The following is a 22,083-nucleotide window of genomic DNA, read 5'->3' on the forward strand; positions in this document are numbered from 1 at the left end:
ATTGTTAAATGTTGATGAAGATAGGGAAGCTGTGATTTCGTGTATAGGGCAAGGAGGAATAACATCTTGTAGGAGTGAGGAAGAGCCAGTTGTGAGTGTGGGGGAAGTTCGTGATGCAGTAGGTAAAATGAAAGGGGGTAAGGCAGCCGGGATTGATGGGATAAAGATAGAAATGTTAAAAGCAGGTGGGGATATAGTTTTGGAGTGGTTGGTGCAATTATTTAATAAATGTATGGAAGAGGGTAAGGTACCTAGGGATTGGCAGAGAGCATGCATAGTTCCTTTGTATAAAGGCAAAGGGGATAAAAGAGAGTGCAAAAATTATAGGGGGATAAGTCTGTTGAGTGTACCTGGTAAAGTGTATGGTAGAGTTATAATTGAAAGAATTAAGAGTAAGACGGAGAATAGGATAGCAGATGAACAAGGAGGCTTTAGGAAAGGTAGGGGGTGTGTGGACCAGGTGTTTACAGTGAAACATATAAGTGAACAGTATTTAGATAAGGCTAAAGAGGTCTTTGTGGCATTTATGGATTTGGAAAAGGCGTATGACAGGGTGGATAGGGGGGCAATGTGGCAGATGTTGCAAGTGTATGGTGTAGGAGGTAGGTTACTGAAAGCAGTGAAGAGTTTTTACGAGGATAGTGAGGCTCAAGTTAGAGTATGTAGGAAAGAGGGAAATTTTTTCCCAGTAAAAGTAGGCCTTAGACAAGGATGTGTGATGTCACCGTGGTTGTTTAATATATTTATAGATGGGGTTGTAAGAGAAGTAAATGCGAGGGTCTTGGCAAGAGGCGTGGAGTTAAAAGATAAAGAATCACACACAAAGTGGGAGTTGTCACAGCTGCTCTTTGCTGATGACACTGTGCTCTTGGGAGATTCTGAAGAGAAGTTGCAGAGATTGGTGGATGAATTTGGTAGGGTGTGCAAAAGAAGAAAATTAAAGGTGAATACAGGAAAGAGTAAGGTTATGAGGATAACAAAAAGATTAGGTGATGAAAGATTGAATATCAGATTGGAGGGAGAGAGTATGGAGGAGGTGAACGTATTCAGATATTTGGGAGTGGACGTGTCAGCGGATGGGTCTATGAAAGATGAGGTGAATCATAGAATTGATGAGGGAAAAAGAGTGAGTGGTGCACTTAGGAGTCTGTGGAGACAAAGAACTTTGTCCTTGGAGGCAAAGAGGGGAATGTATGAGAGTATAGTTTTACCAACGCTCTTATATGGGTGTGAAGCGTGGGTGATGAATGTTGCAGCGAGGAGAAGGCTGGAGGCAGTGGAGATGTCATGTCTGAGGGCAATGTGTGGTGTGAATATAATGCAGAGAATTCGTAGTTTGGAAGTTAGGAGGAGGTGCGGGATTACCAAAACTGTTGTCCAGAGGGCTGAGGAAGGGTTGTTGAGGTGGTTCGGACATGTAGAGAGAATGGAGCGAAACAGAATGACTTCAAGAGTGTATCAGTCTGTAGTGGAAGGAAGGCGGGGTAGGGGTCGGCCTAGGAAGGGTTGGAGGGAGGGGGTCAAGGAGGTTTTGTGTGCGAGGGGCTTGGACTTCCAGCAGGCATGCGTGAGCGTGTTTGATAGGAGTGAATGGAGACAAATGGTTTTTAATACTTGACGTGCTGTTGGAGTGTGAGCAAAGTAACATTTATGAAGGGATTCAGGGAAACCGGCAGGCCGGACTTGAGTCCTGGAGATGGGAAGTACAGTGCCTGCACTCTGAAGGAGGGGTGTTAATGTTGCAGTTTAAAAACTGTAGTGTAAAGCACCCTTCTGGCAAGACAGTGATGGAGTGAATGATGGTGAAAGTTTTTCTTTTTCGGGCCACCCTGCCTTGGTGGGAATCGGCCGGTGTGATAATAAAAAAATAAAAAAAATTTATACAATTATTACAGTATTGCATAACAGTAAATCTTCTGTTTTTTAGTGTGAATAAAAATTCATTGTGTGAATAAAAAATCAAAATGGAATTTATTTGTAAAGCCTCAAAACGTAACTAATGAACAGAGGAAATGTTAGTTTAGTTCCAGGAATACCTACATTGTTTATTCTGGACCCTATTTTGAAATTGGAATATTTTGAACTTTGTGTTAAATTGGCCAAATTAACAATTTCCGATCACTTTAATTTGTAGTTGAAACAGTTGACTTGGCGAGTTCTTGTGCTCAATCGATAGAATAGAAGTAATACTAGTGAAATAGCTAAGAATTTGGTTGACTGGAATAATGTAATTGGCCTGAAATGGGAGTCAAAGTCGGCAAAATCGCCGATTCGTAAATATCGCTGACGCATCAAAATTCGCGAGAGCATAATTTCGTCAATTTTCCATCAAATTTCGTACTTTTTGTTTTATTACCTTCACAAAAAGATCCTCTACCATTTCATAAGAAAAAATAACAAATTTTTTTTTTTGAAAATTCTTGGACCCTGGTGCACCACTTCAGATTTGGGCCTTGGACCCTGAAGGGGTTAATATATGATGGTGTAAACCTGTTATTTAGTATTTATATGCATTTATAAGTGGAAAAAAAGTGTTCCACTTTACGGCAATTTCCGCTTTACAGAGGTAGCCTGAACCTAGCCTGCCATATAAGTGGGGCCCTGCTGTATGATTATTATTATTTTTATTATTATAATATTATAACAATAATAATATAATAATAACGAGTGAGCTTCAGTTCCCTAAATTAATAATAATAATAATAATAATAATAATAATAATAATAATAATAATAATATAATAATAATATAATAATAATAATATGTAATAATAATAATAATGATAATAATAATAATAATAAGAAGAAGAAGAAGAAGAGGAAGAAGAAGAATACGTAATACGTAATAATAATTCAGGATGCTGCCACTAGTTGGCACAGCCGATGGCAAATCATTCAGTAAGCAGTACACATGTTTACATCACTGTGGGAGCAATTCTCTCATGCTTGCTTGCATTTTTTTACAGTCATTTGGTCAAATTTCTTTCTTCTAACACTGGGTCCTAAGATAATAAGTGCAAAAGACAGTGCTGAGAAGAAAAAGAGGCTGATTTCCATGGAATTAAAGCAAACTGTATCAGTTAAGTTCAGTGATTAAACAAAACAAATTGTATCAGTTAACCCTTTGACTGTCGTAAGCCCATTTCTGAAACTGTCATTCTATGTCGCAAAATTTTTGGGAAAAAAAATTATTTTTTCTTATGAAATGATAGAGAATTTTTTTCCAATGGTAATGACACCAAAAGTACGAAATTTGGTCGAAAACTCATGGAATTACGCTCCTGCGAAGTTAGCGGTCTCGGCGACATATATGCATCGGTGATTTCACCGAATTTGAGCCCTGTTTGTGGCCAATTCCTTTGTTCCAGTTGACCAAACTCATAACTATTTCTTTAGAACTCCATTCTTTCTATCAGTTGAGTACAAGAAACCGCTCATTTACCGATTTGAACTACCCAATAAAGTGGTCAGAAATTGGCAATTTGGCCAATTTCATGCAAATTAAAAAAGATGCCAATTTCAAAATAGGGTCCAGAATAAACAATGTAGACATTCTTGGCACTAAAGCAACATATCCTCTATTCAGTAGTCACATCTCTAGGCCCCTCTTATATTATTATTGCTTTCTATTTTGATTTTTTATTCATACAAAAAATACAAAATTTACTGTTATGCAGACTAATGCATTATTATAAAAATGGTATAAATAATATCAGTGCACTAGAGAAAGAATATTAGACTCCCCAGTTGACGTGTATTGGACGTGTGGTGTGATTTGCTTACTCCTGAACATTGGTAAAAATCAAACATTTCTGCTTCTTTGAGCTCAATTTCAAGGTTGTTTTCATCGTGAAACTAATCAAAATCATCTCTATTTCTGTAATATGTTTTCCATTTCATCAAGCGAGACCATGAAAATGAGAATACAATGATAAATACTATGCGAAAATACACCTCAAATTTGGCGCTTTAATCCAAAAAAGCGGTCAGAGTTTTTTTTCTCATTATGTACTTCGTGCTGCAGGATTTTTTTATGTGGTGCACACTGACCACACAGACCCATTCTCTCACATGTGGGCCTACCAGCTTTCTCCTGCTTGATTTGAAGCCGCTAGACTTTACGCTTACGTGTATTAATATGTCCGAAACAGTGGCGCGTAAGACGTATATATACAACCAAAACAGTCAAAGGGTTAAGTTCAGTGATTAAATGAAACAAATTGTATCAGTTAAGTTCAGTGATAAAGTGTAACACTAAGAGTGTAGCAAGTTAGTTAAGCGATTGAAAAAGGACGCTGCCGCCACTTCCAGCGCCATTCGCTCGTCATATTATGGCCTATTTCATTTATTCTAGAGTATATATCATGATTATCTGTTAATTAGAGTGTTCATTATGTCATTTGAGATGAATTGTGATAGATAAATAAGCCATAGAGTTGATAGCGTTATACTGAAATATTTTCTCTTGCCACTGGATGGATTAATGGCATTTCAACTAATTTAAATGAGGAAAATTGGTTTGATACATGAGCAAATTGAGTTACAAGGTAGGTCACAGAATGGATTACACTCGTAAGTCAAGGTTCCACTGTGCAAGTTGTTTTTTGTGTACGTACATGTCTTCCTATACTTGCATATTTTATATTATTGCCTGGTATATTATAATATTACCTTGATATACTTTATAAATTATAATATTGCCTAGTATATACTATATCTGTTTTGATATACAGCCTCTCCTCACTTAACGACAGAGTTCTGTTCCTAAGACCACACCAGTAAACGAATTTGTCACTAAGCAAGGAGTGTGCTGTAAGGGTAGTAGGTTTGTGTCAACCATCTTTGATATTGTTTTAATGTCACTTTTGCACCATTTATAACATTTTTAGTAGGTTTTTAAATGTTTGTACAGTAGTGTACTGTATACAGTAGAGCCCCACTTTACACTGTTCTGCTAATACAGACATTTCAAATTATGACCAAAACTCACTATATAGCTCCCCCATCTGACTTTGTAATACGGTCACCACACCCCACCCAGTTTGTTTGGATTCTCTGTGAACATGACTTTCCATTATGTCTGGAAACTTTCGAAAATTTCAAGTGTTTTAAAATTATTTCATATTTTATATTTTTTTTTTATTATTATTATCACACTGGCCGATTCCCACCAAGGCAGGGTGGCCCGAAAAAGAAAAACTTTCACCATCATTCACTCCATCACTGTCTTGCCAGAAGGGTGCTTTACACTACATTTTTTAAACTGCAACATTAACACCCCTCCTTCAGAGTGCAGGCACTGTACTTCCCATCTCCAGGACTCAAGTCCGGCCTGCCGGTTTCCCTGAATCCCTTCATAAATGTTACTTTGCTCACACTCCAACAGCACGTCAAGTATTAAAAACCATTTGTCTCCATTCACTCCTATCAAACACGCTCACGCATGCCTGCTGGAAGTCCAAGCCCCTCGCACACAAAACCTCCTTTACCCCCTCCCGCCAACCCTTCCTAGGCCGACCCCTACCCCGCCTTCCTTCCACTACAGACTGATACACTCTTGAAGTCATTCTGTTTCGCTCCATTCTCTGATAATTACACTGCTAGTCACAGCATTATGCCAGGTGAGCATCCCAGCATAATGCCATGATGAAAATCAAACGCCTACCATACAGGGGGGTCTTTTTTTTTGTCAGTGCATTATGCTGAGTAGCAGCCGTTAGCATGATGTCACAGCCTGCCGCATCGCTATTGGGCCGTGCGGACGTGCTGCGCAGTAGCTCCTGATTGAGTTGGCTTTTGCGCAGTGTTGACGTGTACTTGGCTCTGTGAAGACCTGTTTGTGCGCTCTCTAGAATTGAAGCAAGATGCCCTCCATCGAGCAACTTTACCAACAACTTAAGGAAGAATTGAGGTTGGCGAATATGGAAATTTGGCGACTGACTGAGGAAAACAAAAAGATTCGTAGTAGTCCTCCTGTTTTGAGTTCTCAGGTCAAGAAGGGAAACTGGTCAGTGGCTGGACAGCAGGGAAAGAAGTTGACGATCAAGAAGACGAATGGAAAGGTAGAAACGAAGAAGAAGAAAGAGACTGCCGTGGAAACTGTTGTGGAAACATCTAATACATTCTCAGTGCTACCCGACGAATGTGAGTCGGCTACTGGGAACGTCACGACGAACGACACCAAGGAAGGTACGAATATTGTTGTTGTTGGGGATAGCCAAGTTAGGTATATGGATAGGGCGTTCTGCTTGAAGGACAGGAGTAGGAGGCAGAGAGTTTGCTTTCCTGGGGCTGGGATGGAGGATATTGTTAGCCGTCTGGATGACATCATGAGAGGTAATGGGAGCAATCCTATTATCTGTCTCAGTGCTGGAGGCAACGATGTTGGCAGACGTAGGAGTGAAGACCTGATTAGCAGGTATAGGTCAGCAATAGAAATAATTAGGAGTAAGGGTGGGAACCCTCTCATATGTGGTATTTTGCCAAGGAGGGGAGTTGGAAATGAATGGTTGTCCAGGGCAATTGGTGTCAATTGCTGGCTGGACAAATACTGTAAGGAAAATGCGGTAACATTCATTGACAACTGGGACCTCTTCTATGGCAGAAATGACATGTATGCCAGGGATGGGGTTCACTTATCTAGGTGTGGGGTGGGAGCACTGGCAACTGCAGTGGAGGGAGCAGTTAGGACTTTAAACTAGGAATAGTTAGTGGTATGGGTTTTGGCAGGAAAACAGTGAAGTCGCAGTGTAGTAATATTACAAGTTCTAGGGAAACTAGTAATAATAAGAACGAGGTAGATATTGAAAAGCCAGGGACCTAGGGTGATAAGGACAGTAATAGGTTTAGTAGAAAAATGGAAATGAGCAGGAAGGGTAAAGAGAAAGGAGAGTCTTTCAATGATTATTATGCTAATTGCCGTAGTGCTAGGAATAAGATGGACGAGTTGAGATTAGTTGCTAGTGCAGGTAACATTGATGTATTTGCCTTAACTGAGACGTGGTTTAATTCAAAAAGTCGGGACATGCCTGCGGAATGTCATATTCAGGGTTTTAAATTGTTCCAAGAAGATAGAAGTATTGGGAAGGGGGGTGGGGTGGCATTGTATGTCCGAGATCGCTTGAACCGTTGCATAAAAACAGGTATTAAGTCTGAAGTAACACATACAGAGTCTGTTTGGATAGAATTTTCAGAGGGGCATGAAAAACTGATTTTAGGAGTGATATACCGTCCCCCAAACTTAGATAGGGACCAAGGGAAACTACTATGGGAGGAAATTGTTAAGGCCACAAGGCACGATAATGTAGTAATTCTAGGAGACTTTAACTTTAGTCATGTTGATTGGAATTTCTTGACTGGGAATTTAGAATCATACGACTTCTTAGAAGTATTTCAGGATTGTTTTTTGGAACAGTTTGTGACAGAACCTACAAGGGGAAATAACCTGCTTGACTTAGTTACGGCAAACAATGAATCCCTTGTTAATAATTTAGAAATTTCAGAGGAACTGGGTGGTAGCGACCACAAATCAATTACATTTAGCATTGAATGGAAGTACGATAGTAGCGATAACTCAGTAACAGTCCCAGATTTTCGCTTAGCAGATTACGATGGGCTTAGAGAACACTTATCATCTGTTGACTGGGGTAACGAAGAGAGCTATCAATATGACAGTTTTCTGAACACTATACATGCTGCTCAAAGAGCGTTTATCCCATATAAAGAAATTAGATCAAATAGAAATGACCCAAAATGGATGAATAATAGGCTCAAATATCTACTAGGGTATAAGAAAGGAATTTATAGGCGTATCAAAAGAGGTGAGGGTCATCTTATGAATCAGTATATTGACATTAAGAGGGACATTAAAAAGGGGATAAGAAAAGCTAAAAGGGACTATGAAATTAAAGTTGCTAGGGATTCTAAAACTAACCCAAAAAGTTTTTTCCAGGTCTATAGAACAAAAGTTAGAGATAAGATAGGTCCCCTTAAAAATAACTATGGGCACCTTACTGACAAAGAGAATGAAATGTGCTTGATTTTAAATAATTATTTTCTCTCAGTTTTTACACAGGAAGACACTAACAATATTCCAGTAATTAATTTTTACAGTGGGCTAGAAGAAGATAAATTATGTAACATCACAGTCACTAGTGAGATGGTTGTGAAGCAGATAGACAGACTGAAGCAAAATAAGTCGCCGGGTCCTGATGAGATTTTTTCAAGGGTTCTTAAGGAATGCAAAATGGAACTCTGTGAACCATTAACTAATATTTTTAATTTATCCCTTCAAACAGGTGTAGTGTCTGATATGTGGAAGATGGCTAATGTAATTCCTATTTTTAAAACAGGGGACAAGTCGTTACCGTCAAATTACCGCCCAATAAGCCTGACCTCAATTGTAGGCAAATTACTAGAGTCAATTATAGCTGAGATTATAAGAAGCCATCTCGATAAGCATAGCTTGATTAATGATACTCAGCATGGATTCACAAGAGGCCAGTCTTGTCTAACTAATTTATTAACTTTCTTCAGTAAAGCTTTTGAGGCTGTTGACCACAATAAAGAATTTGATATTATTTACTTAGATTTTAGTAAGGCTTTTGATAGAGTTCCGCACCATAGACTGTTAAAGAAAGTGGCAGCTCATAGCATTGGGGGAAAAGTGCTCTCGTGGATCGAGTCATGGCTCACTGACAGGAAGCAGAGAGTGTCCATAAATGGGGTTAAATCCGAGTGGGGATCTGTAACAAGTGGCGTTCCACAGGGATCAGTCTTGGGCCCGTTGTTGTTTATAACATATATCAATGATCTTGATGAGGGAATTACTAGTGATATGAGCAAATTCACTGATGACACAAAGATAGGTAGGATAATTGATTCAAACGTAGATGTTATGAAACTTCAGGAGGATTTAAACTAACTCTGTTCTTGGTCAGAAAAGTGGCAGATGCAGTTCAATGTAGATAAATGCAAGGTTCTGAAGCTTGGGAGTGCCCATAACCCTAGTACTTATAAGTTAAATGATGTAGAACTTAGCCATACAGATTGCAAAAAGGACTTGGGGGTTATGGTGAGCAGCAACCTTGAACCAAGACAGCAATGCCTAAGCGTACGTAATAAGGCAAATAGATTACTGGGATTTATATCAAGAAGTGTAAGCAACAGAAGTCCAGAGGTCATACTGCAGCTTTATACATCATTAGTAAGGCCTCACCTAGATTATGCAGCTCAGTTCTGGTCTCCGTATTACAAAATGGACATAAATTCGTTAGAAAACATTCAGCGTAGGATGACTAAATTAATACATAGCATTAGAAATCTTCCTTATGAAGAAAGATTGAAGACTCTTAAGTTACATTCACTTGTTAGACGAAGACTGAGGGGAGACCTGATCGAAGTGTATAAGTGGAAGATAGGTATTAATAAAGGGGATATTAATAAGGTCTTGAGGATGTCTCTCCAAGAGAGAACCCGCAGTAATGGATTTAAATTAGATAAGTTTAGATTTAGAAAGGACATAGGAAAGTATTGGTTTGGAAATAGGGTAGTTGATGAGTGGAACAGTCTACCTAGTTGGGTTATTGAGGCTGGGACTTTGGGTAGTTTCAAATCTAGGTTGGATAAGTACATGAGTGGGAGGGGTTGGATTTGAGTGGGACTTTCACATCAGAGCTTATTTCTTGGGTGGCATTGAAAATTGAGTTGGGCAAATGTTTTGTTAGTGGGATGAATTGTAAAGGACCTGCCTAGTATTGGCCAGCAGGCCTCCTGCAGTGTTCCTCCTTTCTTATGTTCTTAAGTTCTTATGTACACTCAACAGTTACTTCTCAGTGCTCACATGGCTGCAATTTATTTATTTATTTATTTATTTATTAATTTGAGCATACATACAGAGGTACAAAAATATACAGATAAGAGCAGCATGCCAAAGCCACTTATACTATGCATAGCATTACGGGCTGGCTTAAAATTAACTTAAGATTAACTAAGCAATGATGAAATCAGTGATAAAACATTAATGTAAACAGATTACTATAAAGCACAAGTGAGTATTACAAAGACAGGTCATATGGTTGCATGCATTGTTGTACATTCAGTCGTATGGAGTATTCTGTTAGGTAGTGTATTTAAAAAATAATAAAGTTAGATTGGGTTTTAGGTTTAACATTTATGTGATATAATTGTGAGAAATATTTAAGATATACAATTTATAAGGTTCAGTTATTCAGTATTTATTTGGTTTTGGGTGAGTAAGTGATCTTTGAGAAGAGACTTGAATTTATAAACAGGTAGTGTTTCTTTTATATTTACAGGTAATGAATTCCAGATTTTAGGGCCTTTTATGTGCATTGAGTTTTTGCATAGTGTGAGATGGACACGAGGAACATCAAAGAGTGATCTGTGCCTTGTGTTATGGTCATGTGTTCTGTTGAGGTTGGTAAGGAGATGTTTGAGGGGAGGGTTAATATCAGAGTTAAGTGTTCTATGTATGTAATAGGTGCAGTAATAAGTATGGATGTTTTGTATGGTGAGTAGGTTTAGTGTATTGAATATTGGTGGAGTGTGCTGCCTGTAGTGAGAATTTGTTATCATTCTAACTGCAGCCTTTTGTTGGGTAATTAGTGGTCTGAGATGGTTAATTGTTGTTGAGCCCCATGCACAAATTCCATAGGTGAGATAGGGGTAAATAAGAGAGTAATATAGGGCCAGGAGGGCTGACTGTGGAGCACAGTACCGTATCTTCGATAGTATGCCTACAGTCTTGGAAATTTTCTTAGAAATTTGTTGTATATGTGTATGAAATTTGAGTCTATTATCAAGGTGGATTCCTAAGAATTTTCCCTCTGTTAGCTTTGTGATAGGTGATCTGTTTATCATTATGTTAAGAGGGACATCTGTAGCTCTGTTACCAAACTGAATGAAGTAGGTTTTGTCAATGTTTAGTGTAAGTTTGTTAGTCCTCATCCAGGTAGATATTTTCTGTAATTCGGTATTTACAGTATTGGCTAGCATGACTGGGCTCGGGTGAGAGAAGACGTATGTAGTGTCATCTGCAAATAGTGTGGGTTTGAGTAATTGCGAAGCATTTGGTAGGTCATTTATGTATAGGAGAAAGAGAAGAGGGCCAAGGACACTTCCCTGTGGGACACCAACTGTAATTGGTTGTGCAGAAGAGTTTGCCCCATTTGCGTACACATATTGGCTTCTGTTGCTGAGGTATGACTTGAGGTAGTTGAGGGAGAGCCCTCTTATACCATAGTGTGACAATTTTACGTGGAGCAAGTCATGGTCAACTGTATCAAAAGCTTTACGTAAGTCAATGAAGATCCCCAGTGGGACTTCTTTTTTCTCTATTGCAGTGTATATATGTTCTAGCATGTGTATAATAGCATCATTAGTATTTTTATTAGGCCTGAATCCAAATTGGCAGGGGTTGAGTATGTTTTGGGAGATAAGGTAGGAGTAGATTCGTTTATGAATTAATTTTTCGAAGATTTTTGAGAGAGGGTGTAAGTTGGATATTGGCCTATAGTTATTCAACTCTGTTTGGTCTCCTCCTTTGTGGATCGGGGTGACCCTTGCTACTTTGAGTACTGTAGGGAAGGTGCAATGGTGAGAGGAAGTGTTGCACTTTTGTCTCTCATCCACCCGACCTTTTGTCCGGTGTTCCCTTTGGTTTTGGAGCTATGCATGTTTGATTATGGGTAAAAGGAAGTCTTTAACTCCTGAAACTATAGCTCAAATCATAGGGCTTCACAAAGCTGGGCAACAGATGAAAGAAATAGTGGAGAATATTGGTGTGTGTGAGCGTTCAGTGAGGAACTGGGTGCAGCGTTTCAAGGCTGGTGGCGGTGTTGAGTTAACCATCTGCCAAACCTCAGCCTGGCCCTTCGAAGAAGACATCTGTTGTACCTTAACTGTGTTAAAGAAGCTGTTAGAGAGTACACCTAAGATAACTGCTAGAGAATCAAAAGAAAAGAATCCACATCTTCTCTCAGAGGTGTCTGTAAGAATTGTTAACAAACATGTGTCAGAACTAGGCTACAGTAGTCACCACCAGGTTAAGACACTGATCTTCTCCAAGCCACAGAAGGAATGTAGGCTGGATTATGCAAAGAAATATCTTCACTGGAATCCTCAACAGTGGTCTGAAGTACTTTGGAGTGATGAAGCAACCTTCACCGTCACCTGTAACCGTGGGGGACATGTGTACTAGCCCAGAGGTAGTGACCCGGTAGACCCACGCTACACCTGTGGGACCATCAAACACCTAGACTCGCTAATGGTTTGGGGATGTTTCAGTGCTCAGACTGTTGGTGAACTCATTGTGCTTCCCAAAAACCAGTATATGAACCAGTATGATTTATTTATTTTATTTATTTATTTACAATTTGAGCATACATATAGAGGTACAAAAAAATACAGATAAGAGCAGCATGCCAAAGCCACTTATACTATGCATAGCATTTCGGGCTGATTACCTGGAGTTATTGTGTGACAGTCTACCTGAGGCATTTGACAAGTGTGGGGCTACGGATTTTATGCAGGACGGTGCACTGTGTCATACCACCAGATTTGTAGTTCAGTGGCTTAAGGACTGTGAAATAAGATTCTTTAATGACTGACCAGGCAATTCCTCAGACCTGAACACTATTGAGAATCTCTTTTCAAATGTGAAATGAACTTTACTGGGCAAGGATATCAGTTCCATCCCATGGCTGGATGCTTCTCTACATGAGGCATGGAATAATATGCCTCCCCAAACCTTCAAGAATATGCGTGAGAGTCTTCCTACATGGCTGAGGGAGGTGATTCAGCGTAAAGGACGCAACACCAAGTCTTAAACCTCAGTAAGTGTGCAAATATATATATTATAATCTTTCATGGTATGTGTTTGTGCTTTGGTACGTGTGTTGGGGAGGGGCGGCATAATGCCGTCCCTATACCTGTACCTAAATAAGCTTACACACGGTGCTGGTGTGCAGGTACATGTTAAAATCACTAAGAGTGTCTTATTAGTTTTGAAGATGCCATGTTAATAATAATAATGATAATAACACACAATAATAATCACTCAGGTGCATTAAATGTCATATAAAATGTTAATATAGACATTTTGCTTAATCCATCTATAATATTTTTTTCAAAATTATATAATAAACATGCTACATAACATATAAACATGATAAATACATTCACAATAGAATAAATTAACATAAATATGAGATTTTTTCCAGTCGTCTTGTTGGAGTGTCGGAAATAATAACCTTTTCTCTAGTTCAACAGCAAAGAAAATGTGTACACAATAGTACTAATGGAGGTAAGTGTATAAAATTATTCCTTTCGTATGCCTTCACTCAGAGCATCATACCTTCTAAAAATGGTGTGTTACATGAGAATGGGAATGTTGCTGTTTATGTATTCTACTGTACCAAGGTGGAGACAACTTGTGCACAATGTAAGGTGTTTGTATTATGATATAAGCTTTATAGATATTGAGATGACCATGTATCAACCCACCAGCCGTGTTTGTCTGCTTGTTTACACACACTGCGGCTATGTCCTCTCTCATTTACTAATTCTCTCTCTCTCTTTGTTTCTTCATTTTTGTCTTGTTTACTCACCTCTCACCCTACATTAAAACTACAAATATTTTAAGGTAAGTAATGAGTGTACTGTATATGCATTTTATCGCTCTGTGGGGCTTTAAATGCCGTAGTATGTTATGTGTGGGTGGGTTGGCTAGGCAGGCTACCATACCTCCCACACCTAACTTTCTACAAATAAATACTAGTCACCTCTCACCCTGTATTAAGACCACTAAGACTACAAATATTTTAAGGTAAGTAATGAGTGTACACTACAGTGGACCCCCAGATTAAGACGTCATCAGATTAAGTAATAATTGGATTAGGTAACGTTTTTGCGTCAAAATATTGGCTCGGTTAACAACACTGAACTTGGTAAAAGTCATTCACCCTGAATGTGTCCGTGCGCCTTGAGCGGCCAGGACACTCCATGTACAGCCAGTGTGCCATTGTTTACCAGCCAGTGAGGACGATTCCACACGTACATGCGATGCATTTTGTATTATTCCATTATTTTTGGTGCTTGTAACTGCTAAATAAGCCACCTTGGGCCCAAAGAAAGCTTCTAGTGCCAGCCCTTTGGTAAAGAGGGTGAGAAACACTATAGAATTCAAGAAAAAGTTTGTAGAAAGATACGAAAATGGTGGTGGTAGAGGGTGGTAGTATGGGCCAACAGGTCTGCTGAAGTGTTCCTGCTTTCTTATGTACAACCGCCAGGGTACTTCCCCACACACCAGCCAGGGTACTTCCTCACACACTAGCCAGGGTATTTCCCCACACACTAGCCAGGGTACTTCCCCACACACACCAGCCAGGGTACTTCCCCACACACACCAGCCAGGGTACTTCCCCACACACACGAATTGATTTGATTGGGACTTGCACGTGAGTGAATAGAATTATAAAAGCTTATTGCTTGGGAAGCATTGAAAATTGGGTTGGGCAAATATGATTCTGTTAGTGGGATGGGTTGTGAAGGACATGCCTAGTATGGGCCAACAGGCCTGCTTCGGTATTCCTGCTTTCTTATGTGCAAACATTTATGGATGAGCATCACCCTGACACAACTGTTGCAGGCCGTGCTGGCAACATTTACAGTGACAGTGTTGTGTCCCACTTTAGGGAAATCTTAAAGGGACACCAGTAACAGAGCTCTCTGGACATATTTTGTACAACAGGGGTTCAGTGACTCTGAAGCTGGTCTAGTGACATTAAAAAACAAAGGGAAGTAACCCCAGACAAGGACTTGGTACCTGAAGTCTTTATGGAAAGGGATTCCCCTTCCAAACAATAGTACACCTCCATCCTCTCCCCTCCTCCCATCTCATCAGTCATTAACCCTTTGAGGGTTTCGGACGTACTAGTACGGCTTACGACCCAGGGTTTTTGACGTACAAGTACGCCTAAATTCTAGCGCCCTCAAATCTAGTGGGAGAAAGCTGGTAGGCCTCCATATGAAAGAATGGGTCTATGTGGTCAGTGTGCACAGTATAAAAAAAATCCTGCAGCACACAGTGCATAATGAGAAAAAAAAAACTTTGACCGTTTTTTTGGAATAAAACTGCGACTTTGCACTGTATTTTCGTATGGTATTTATTGTTGTATTCTAGTTTTCTTGGTCTCATTTTATAGAATGGAAGGCATATCATAGAAATTGAGATGATTTTGACTGGTTTTACAATGAAAAGTACCTTGAAATTGAGCTCAAAGTAGCAGAAATGTTCGATTTTTACCAAAGTTCAAAAGTAAACAAATCATGCCAAGCGTCCAATACACGTCAATTGGTGAGTCTAATATTCTTTTGCAAGTGCGCCAATATGATTCATACCATTTTTTACACTAATGCAGTAGTCTGCATAACAGTAAATCTTCTATTTTTTGTGAGAATAAAAATTCAAAGTGGGAAGCAAAAGAATGTAAGAGGGGCCTTGAGACGTGACTAATGAACAGAGGAAATGTCATTTTAGTGCCAGGAATGTATTTCTTGTTTGTTCTGGACCCTATTCGGAAATTGGCATCTTTTGAAATTTGTGTGAAATTGGCAAAATTGCTAAATTCTGACCACTGTACTGGATAGTTGAAATTGGTAAATGGGTGGTTTCTTGCACTCATTCAATAGAAAAAATGGAGTTCTAGCGAAATATTCATGCTTTTTGTCGATTAGTACAGTGGAACTGGCCGAAAATGGGGCTCAAAGTGGGCAAAATCGCCGATCCATAAACATCGCCGAGACCGCTAACTTCGTGAGAGCATAATTCCGTAAGTTTTCCATCAAATTTCATATTTTTGGTGTCATTATGCTTAGGAAAAGATTCTCTATCTTTTCATAAGAAATTTTTTTTTTTTTTTTTAAATTTGGGCGACCCTGAGAACGAGTCTCGGAGAGGGCCTGTCAACCCTCAAAGGGTTAATAAGTCTTCAATAGGGGTAAGTGTCATTTTAGTAATGTTTTACTCTACATGTCTCATTGTTTTCTGTGTAGGGAAATGTATATTTCATGTAGAAAAATTATTTTGTTTAATACTTTTGGGTGTCTGGAACGGATTAATTGGATTTCCATTATTTCTTATGGGGAAAATTAATTCGGATTAAGTCAGATTCGGTATAAGACACACTCTCTGGAGTGGATTAATTATGTTATCCAGGGGTCCACAGTATATGCATTTTATCGCTTTAGGGCACTTTAAATGTCATAGTATATTAGGTGTGGGTGGGGTGTCCAGGTGGGCTACCATACCTACCACACCCGACTTCTTACAATAAATACTACTCACCTCTCACCCTACATTAAGACTTCAAATATTTTGAGGTAAGTAATGAGTGTACTGTTTGTGTATTTTACTTTTTATTATTTTTTAATGCCTAGTTCTATTGCTAACTTAATATATGTTAATGTAAACTAATTATCTGGCATTTATATGCATTTGTAAGTCAGAAAAATGGCGTACTGCTTTCCGACGATGTCCGCTTTTCGGCAGTAGCCTGGAACCTAACCTACCACGTAAGTGGGGCCCTACTGTATTGTAATAAACAGAATAAAGGAAATCAGCTCTAATATTCATTATTTAAGTATGCATTCTGGGCAGGGAGCCCATCGTAAGTCCGAGTCTTCGGTAAACGAGTATGTCGCTAAGTGAGGAGAGGCTTTGCTTCCATTATAACATTGCCTGGTATATCTGCCTTAACATATTTTTTTCTTTTACAGACCTTTTACAACGACGTTCAGTAGCAAAAACTGCTGACAGTGTTATCACAGTGTAAGTTCAGTATCACACACTGCTGACAGTCAGTGTTATCAACAAGAAGTTCCAAAAAAGTTCACCTCACTGTTAGAAATATTTTACATGTAGTGTTATAAAGGTCATCTCAAGTTTCTGACTACTCTAAGTTCAGCCTTGTTCGTTGAGTAAGTTCACTGATCTTAACTGTTCACATTCAACAAATCACCTTAAGTTCAAGTGTTCTTGTTCATGAGGAACACTGAACAGGCAGCAGCAAAGTTCAAGTTTTACTTATAAATGGAACTTTATTATTTGAACCAGTAATGAATTTAAAACTTGACAGATGATAACATTACTCTGTTGAACTTTTTTACTGACTGAAAACCTAATAAAACTCAGCTATTTAATTGCAGTAATGTTGAACTTTATTTTGTGTTAGTCATGTATGTGTAATAAAGTTCTCAGTCATGTAAAAATAATCTTATTTGCTGTGAGAACTTTGTATTTCAAGGAATTATTTCCTCTTTCCTTTATTATCCCAGTTTAGTGCATTTGCCTGTATGTCTGAGTTAATATATGTCTGAGTTAATATATGTCTGAGCTAATATATGTCTGAGTTAATATAGGTCTTAACTAATATATGTCTTAACTAATATATATCTTAGTTAATATATACCTCATGTATGCCATACATAATCTATCATACTGTATACATAAGAAGCTGTCTTTAATGATTGACTTATTTATCATATTCTTTATTATTATTAATAATGATAAGTTGATTAGAACTTAATTAAAATTTATCCAGTGTCCGGTAAAGTTGAAAATAATGTTATTTTCAAAATACATTGAATGGAAAACATGCTTTTGACAATGGATAAAAAACTATTCCAATTTTGCATGTTATGAAGATTTTGATATTGTGAAAATTCATGAAGAACAATGTTATTAGTCAGTGACTAATTTCATGAAGAACAATGTTATTAGTCAGTGACTAATTTCACGAAGAACAATGTTATTAGTAAGTGACTAATTTCATGAAGAACAATGTTATTAGTCAGTGAATAATTTCATGAAGAACAATGTTATTAGTCAGTGACTATATTCTTTTTTGGGGGGAATGTTTTAATGTGGAGTTATATAAGAGAGAAACCATATAATGCTTTAGGATGCTGTGTCTGAGGTTGTATGTGGGGCCAGGAACTGTGACTTGACCCCTTCAACCATATAAAGGTGAGTACACAGCTCATGTATAAAGTTACAGTCGTGAACAAAAGTGTACCATACTAACACAGGTTGTACTTTATGTATGAGGGTTGTATATTGTCTTAGTGTTCACAACTGTTCAATAATGAATGATGTAGAAGGGAACATAAACAGGGATAAGGATGAGAAGCCTTTTCCCTGTTCATTGTGTTCTAAATCATTCTCCTCTAACTCTCACCTCCTGAGGCATCAGAGTGTTCATTCAGATGACAAACCATACCAGTGTTCACTGTGTCCAAAATCTTTTGCAAACAGCTGCTACCTGGCTAGACATCAGCTTGTTCACTCAGAGGAGAGACCTTACCAATGTTCTGAGTGTCTGAAGTTCTTTAAGGCGAAGGGTAGACTGACAGAACATCAGAAGTTTCATTTGAAAGAGAAACGGTTTCAGTGTCGCGTGTGTCTGAAATTATTTTCAGGAAAGAGCAGCTTGAAGAGGCACCTCATAGTTCATACAGGAGAGAAGCCGTATGAGTGCTCTGTGTGTTTAAAGAACTTCAAAGATAAAAGTTCTCTCAGTCAACATTCAATCATACATACTGGGGAAGCCTCATACCGCTGCCAGGTATGTCTAAAAGGCTTCACACACAGTACTTCTCTTAGCAAGCATATGAGGATTCACACAGGAGAAAAGCCCTACCAGTGCTCAATGTGTGAAAAAAGCTTCAAACAATCTGGTCAACTGACAACACACAGGAAAGTTCACACTGGGGAAAAACCATACCAATGTTCGGTGTGTTCAAAAATGTTTGCAATAAAATCCAATCTTGTTAGACACGAGAAACTCCACACGGGACTTAAACCATACAGGTGTTCTGAATGCCTTAAAGACTTTGTTTTAAAATCTAAACTAACAGAACACATGGTATCACACACCCAAGATAAACACCATATTTGCCCTGTGTGTTCCAAAAGTTTTAAAATAAAAAATTACTTAACAACGCACATGAAAATTCATAGCAAAAAAGTCCTTAGTAAAAAAAGAGTGACTGAAAAGCCATTTCAATGTTATAAATGTCTTAAAGGCTTTGTGTACAAGACTAATTTATTGTACCACATGAACATTCACTCACAAGAAACAAAACATAATAATATTCAGGATCTGAAAGATTTTAGGAAAGAATCACTTTGTAAAATTGCTGACAACAACTGTGTGTAACACCTGACAACAACAGTGTGTAAAACCTGACAACAACAGTGTGTAAAACCTGACAACAACAGTGTATAAAACTTGACAATAACAACAGTGTGTAAAACCTGACAACAACAGTGTGTAAAACCTGATACCAACAACAGTGTGTAAGACCTGACAACAACAACAGTGTGTAAAACCTGATACCAACAACAGTGTGTAAGACCTGACAACAACAACAACAGTGTGTAAAACCTGACAACAACAGTGTGTAAAACATGACAACGATAGCCGAGATAAATGAGTTTCCGTGGAGACATATTGTATACATTAACATCGTAAAAACCAGCACTATGGTAGAATAAACCAGGGAATGGTCAAGGTTTGAACCCATTGCCATAGGTTCGAGTTCACCCATTCCCTGGTTTGTTTCAAATAAACTTATTACAGTTTTGTGAGTCGTGAGTCAAAGATTAACATGCTGTGAACTCATACATAAAGTGAATAAAGAGGAAGGTGGATGGAGGCTTGAACTGTGGTCTCCAGATTAACAGTTCTGCTGCTTTCTCTTCATTTATTGACAGTCATTTATTATGACTTAAATTAAGTTTATATATAAAATGTTCATGTATTATGTTCAGTAAATCACAACCACAGATCATCACTTATTTACCTGTATTACAATATTAGTTAAGTCAAACAATGAAAGTCAACTTTAACACCTCTGCTTCAGAGTGTAGACACTGTACTTCCCATCTCCAGGACTCAAGTCCGGCCTGCCGGTTTCCCTGAACCCCTTCATAAATGTTACCTTGCTCACACTCCAACAGCACGTCATGTCTTTAAAACCATTTGTCTCCTTCATTCCTATCACATGCTCATGCATGCTTGCTAGAAGTCCAATCCCCACACACAAAAAACCACCTTTACCTCCTCCCTCCAACCTTTCCTAGGCCGACCCCTACCACACCTTCCCTCCACAACAGATTTATACACTCTCGAAGTCATTCTATTTCCTTCCATCCTTTCTACATGTATTTCAACTAATTTATTTATTTATTTTCTTGGCTGTGTCTTGTGTCATGTAGTCTATAACAAGTCAGTCCACTAGTCTTCTGTTCTTCCCTCAACTTGTCAATTTTCGTAATTGTCTTTACATTTTCTTATATTGTAGTACAGCAATCCATGGGTACCTGAAATCATGTATAGTACACCTAATTGTTATTTCCCTCTTAATCTTAAGTTTGCCCAAAATGCTCTGCATATACAGGGGCTTTCTGCATGTACACCCAGATGTCATTCTTATTTGTAACATGCTGTATCATGCTGAAGTAAAAAAATTTATCATTATTATTATTATTATATACAAATCATTTTTTTGTTTACATACATACCTATGGTAAAGTTTAATTGATAAATTAAGCAAAATGTCTAGAATTAGCACTTTTTCACTGATGGGAAGCATTTCACAGCTTGTCTTAGTCTTTGAAGAACTGCCACCATCACTACTTTTGCAGTTTGGGGTCATTGTTAAGCAAAATTAATGGTTATTTTTGGGCCACAGTAGACCGTGGATAACTGAAACCACAGATACCGAATCTGTGGATACAGGGGCTCTGCAGTATTTTGTTACTTTTCATACACTTGTGTAGTATTGTATATATCATTGCAGTTAGCTATATTCATGTCTTTTCCAGTATTTTCATGTAAATTTTTACTAGAGGAGCTATCATAAACTACACAAAACTATCACTATTAAATTCAACTATACTCAACCATCACTAATAAAAAAGATAAAAGATGAAGATTTTATTTCTTTGCAAGGTTACAATGTGTATTTACAATTTTGATTAGTTAAATACAAAGAAAGCCACTATCCTGCCAGGGCATTTCACCCAGACTTATCCTAAAACATAATAACTACTTAAGCCTAGACAAAATAAGTGTGGTTAAGTTTTTAATAAATCTTTATTTTATCCTAATGGAATGTTCAGGTTTCCCTACTTACTGACATTCTCGGCAACAGCAGATATGATTCTTCACATCCTTCCTTAATTTTGGCCAATAAAATTCTTTTAATAGCCAATACAGGTCTCCCTCAACATTTGCGAGGGTTAGGGAATCAAGAGCCTCGCGAATGTTGAAAAACCGTGAATGTTTGGTGCCCCAATATATTGTAGGGAAATATATTACAATATTGCTTCCTTAACTTGTTGAACCATGAACAATCATAAAATACATGAAAACGTCGTAAATTGTATTAAATATATACATGTTATGCTTTAATAACGTATGTTATTTAATAACATGTATGTTAATAACATGTATGTTATTAAATACCACAGACTCCACCACTGCCTCCACCAATGCCTCCACCACTGCCTCCACCACTGCCTCCACCAATGCGTGTCCCTACTACCCTCCCTCCGACCCCCACAACTGGCAGCCAGCCCTCCCACTACTGTGTGGTGAGTGTTTTGTTTGTTTATTATTTGCTATTAAACTACAGAATAAATAATGTAAACCCATTCATGACTGCATATTGGAATGGCTATTAGGAAAGGTATTAGACGGTGACATCATGTGTTTACTCTTGAACACTGCAATGAATCGAACATTTCTGCTATTGCTGATAATAACAATAATAATAATAATAATAATAATAATAAATACGATATAATTGAAGAAGGAAATTGTACAAAAATACGAGGGAGTGGTTGACACATCGTCATTGTGACTTTGTTGATGCTGGAGTGAACATTAGTTTCCCTGCTCTTCCAAACATTTCACAATAATTCAGCGGTTGAGGAAGTGGTATTTAATAACATATATGTTATAAATAATAATAGTACATATTATTAATAATATGTATT

The 22,083-nt window shown here is 38.1% G+C and overlaps 1 protein-coding gene across 1 annotated transcript in view; it reads left to right on the top strand.

Moving 5' to 3' along the window:
• The window catches only part of LOC128693189 (zinc finger protein 70), a 53,978-nt gene extending 32,899 nt beyond the window's left edge, over positions 1-21,079 (top strand). Inside the window, exon 2 of the mRNA XM_070080735.1 lies at positions 16,797-21,079. Coding sequence (XP_069936836.1) covers positions 18,122-19,237 — 1,116 coding nt within the window. The 5' untranslated portion in view covers positions 16,797-18,121 and the 3' untranslated portion in view covers positions 19,238-21,079. The remainder of the gene's footprint in view (positions 1-16,796) is intronic.
• Positions 21,080-22,083: the final 1,004 nt, after the last annotated feature.

The sequence above is a fragment of the Cherax quadricarinatus genome, unplaced genomic scaffold (assembly GCF_038502225.1).
Source record: "Cherax quadricarinatus isolate ZL_2023a unplaced genomic scaffold, ASM3850222v1 Contig881, whole genome shotgun sequence".
Taxonomy (NCBI): domain Eukaryota; kingdom Metazoa; phylum Arthropoda; class Malacostraca; order Decapoda; family Parastacidae; genus Cherax; species Cherax quadricarinatus.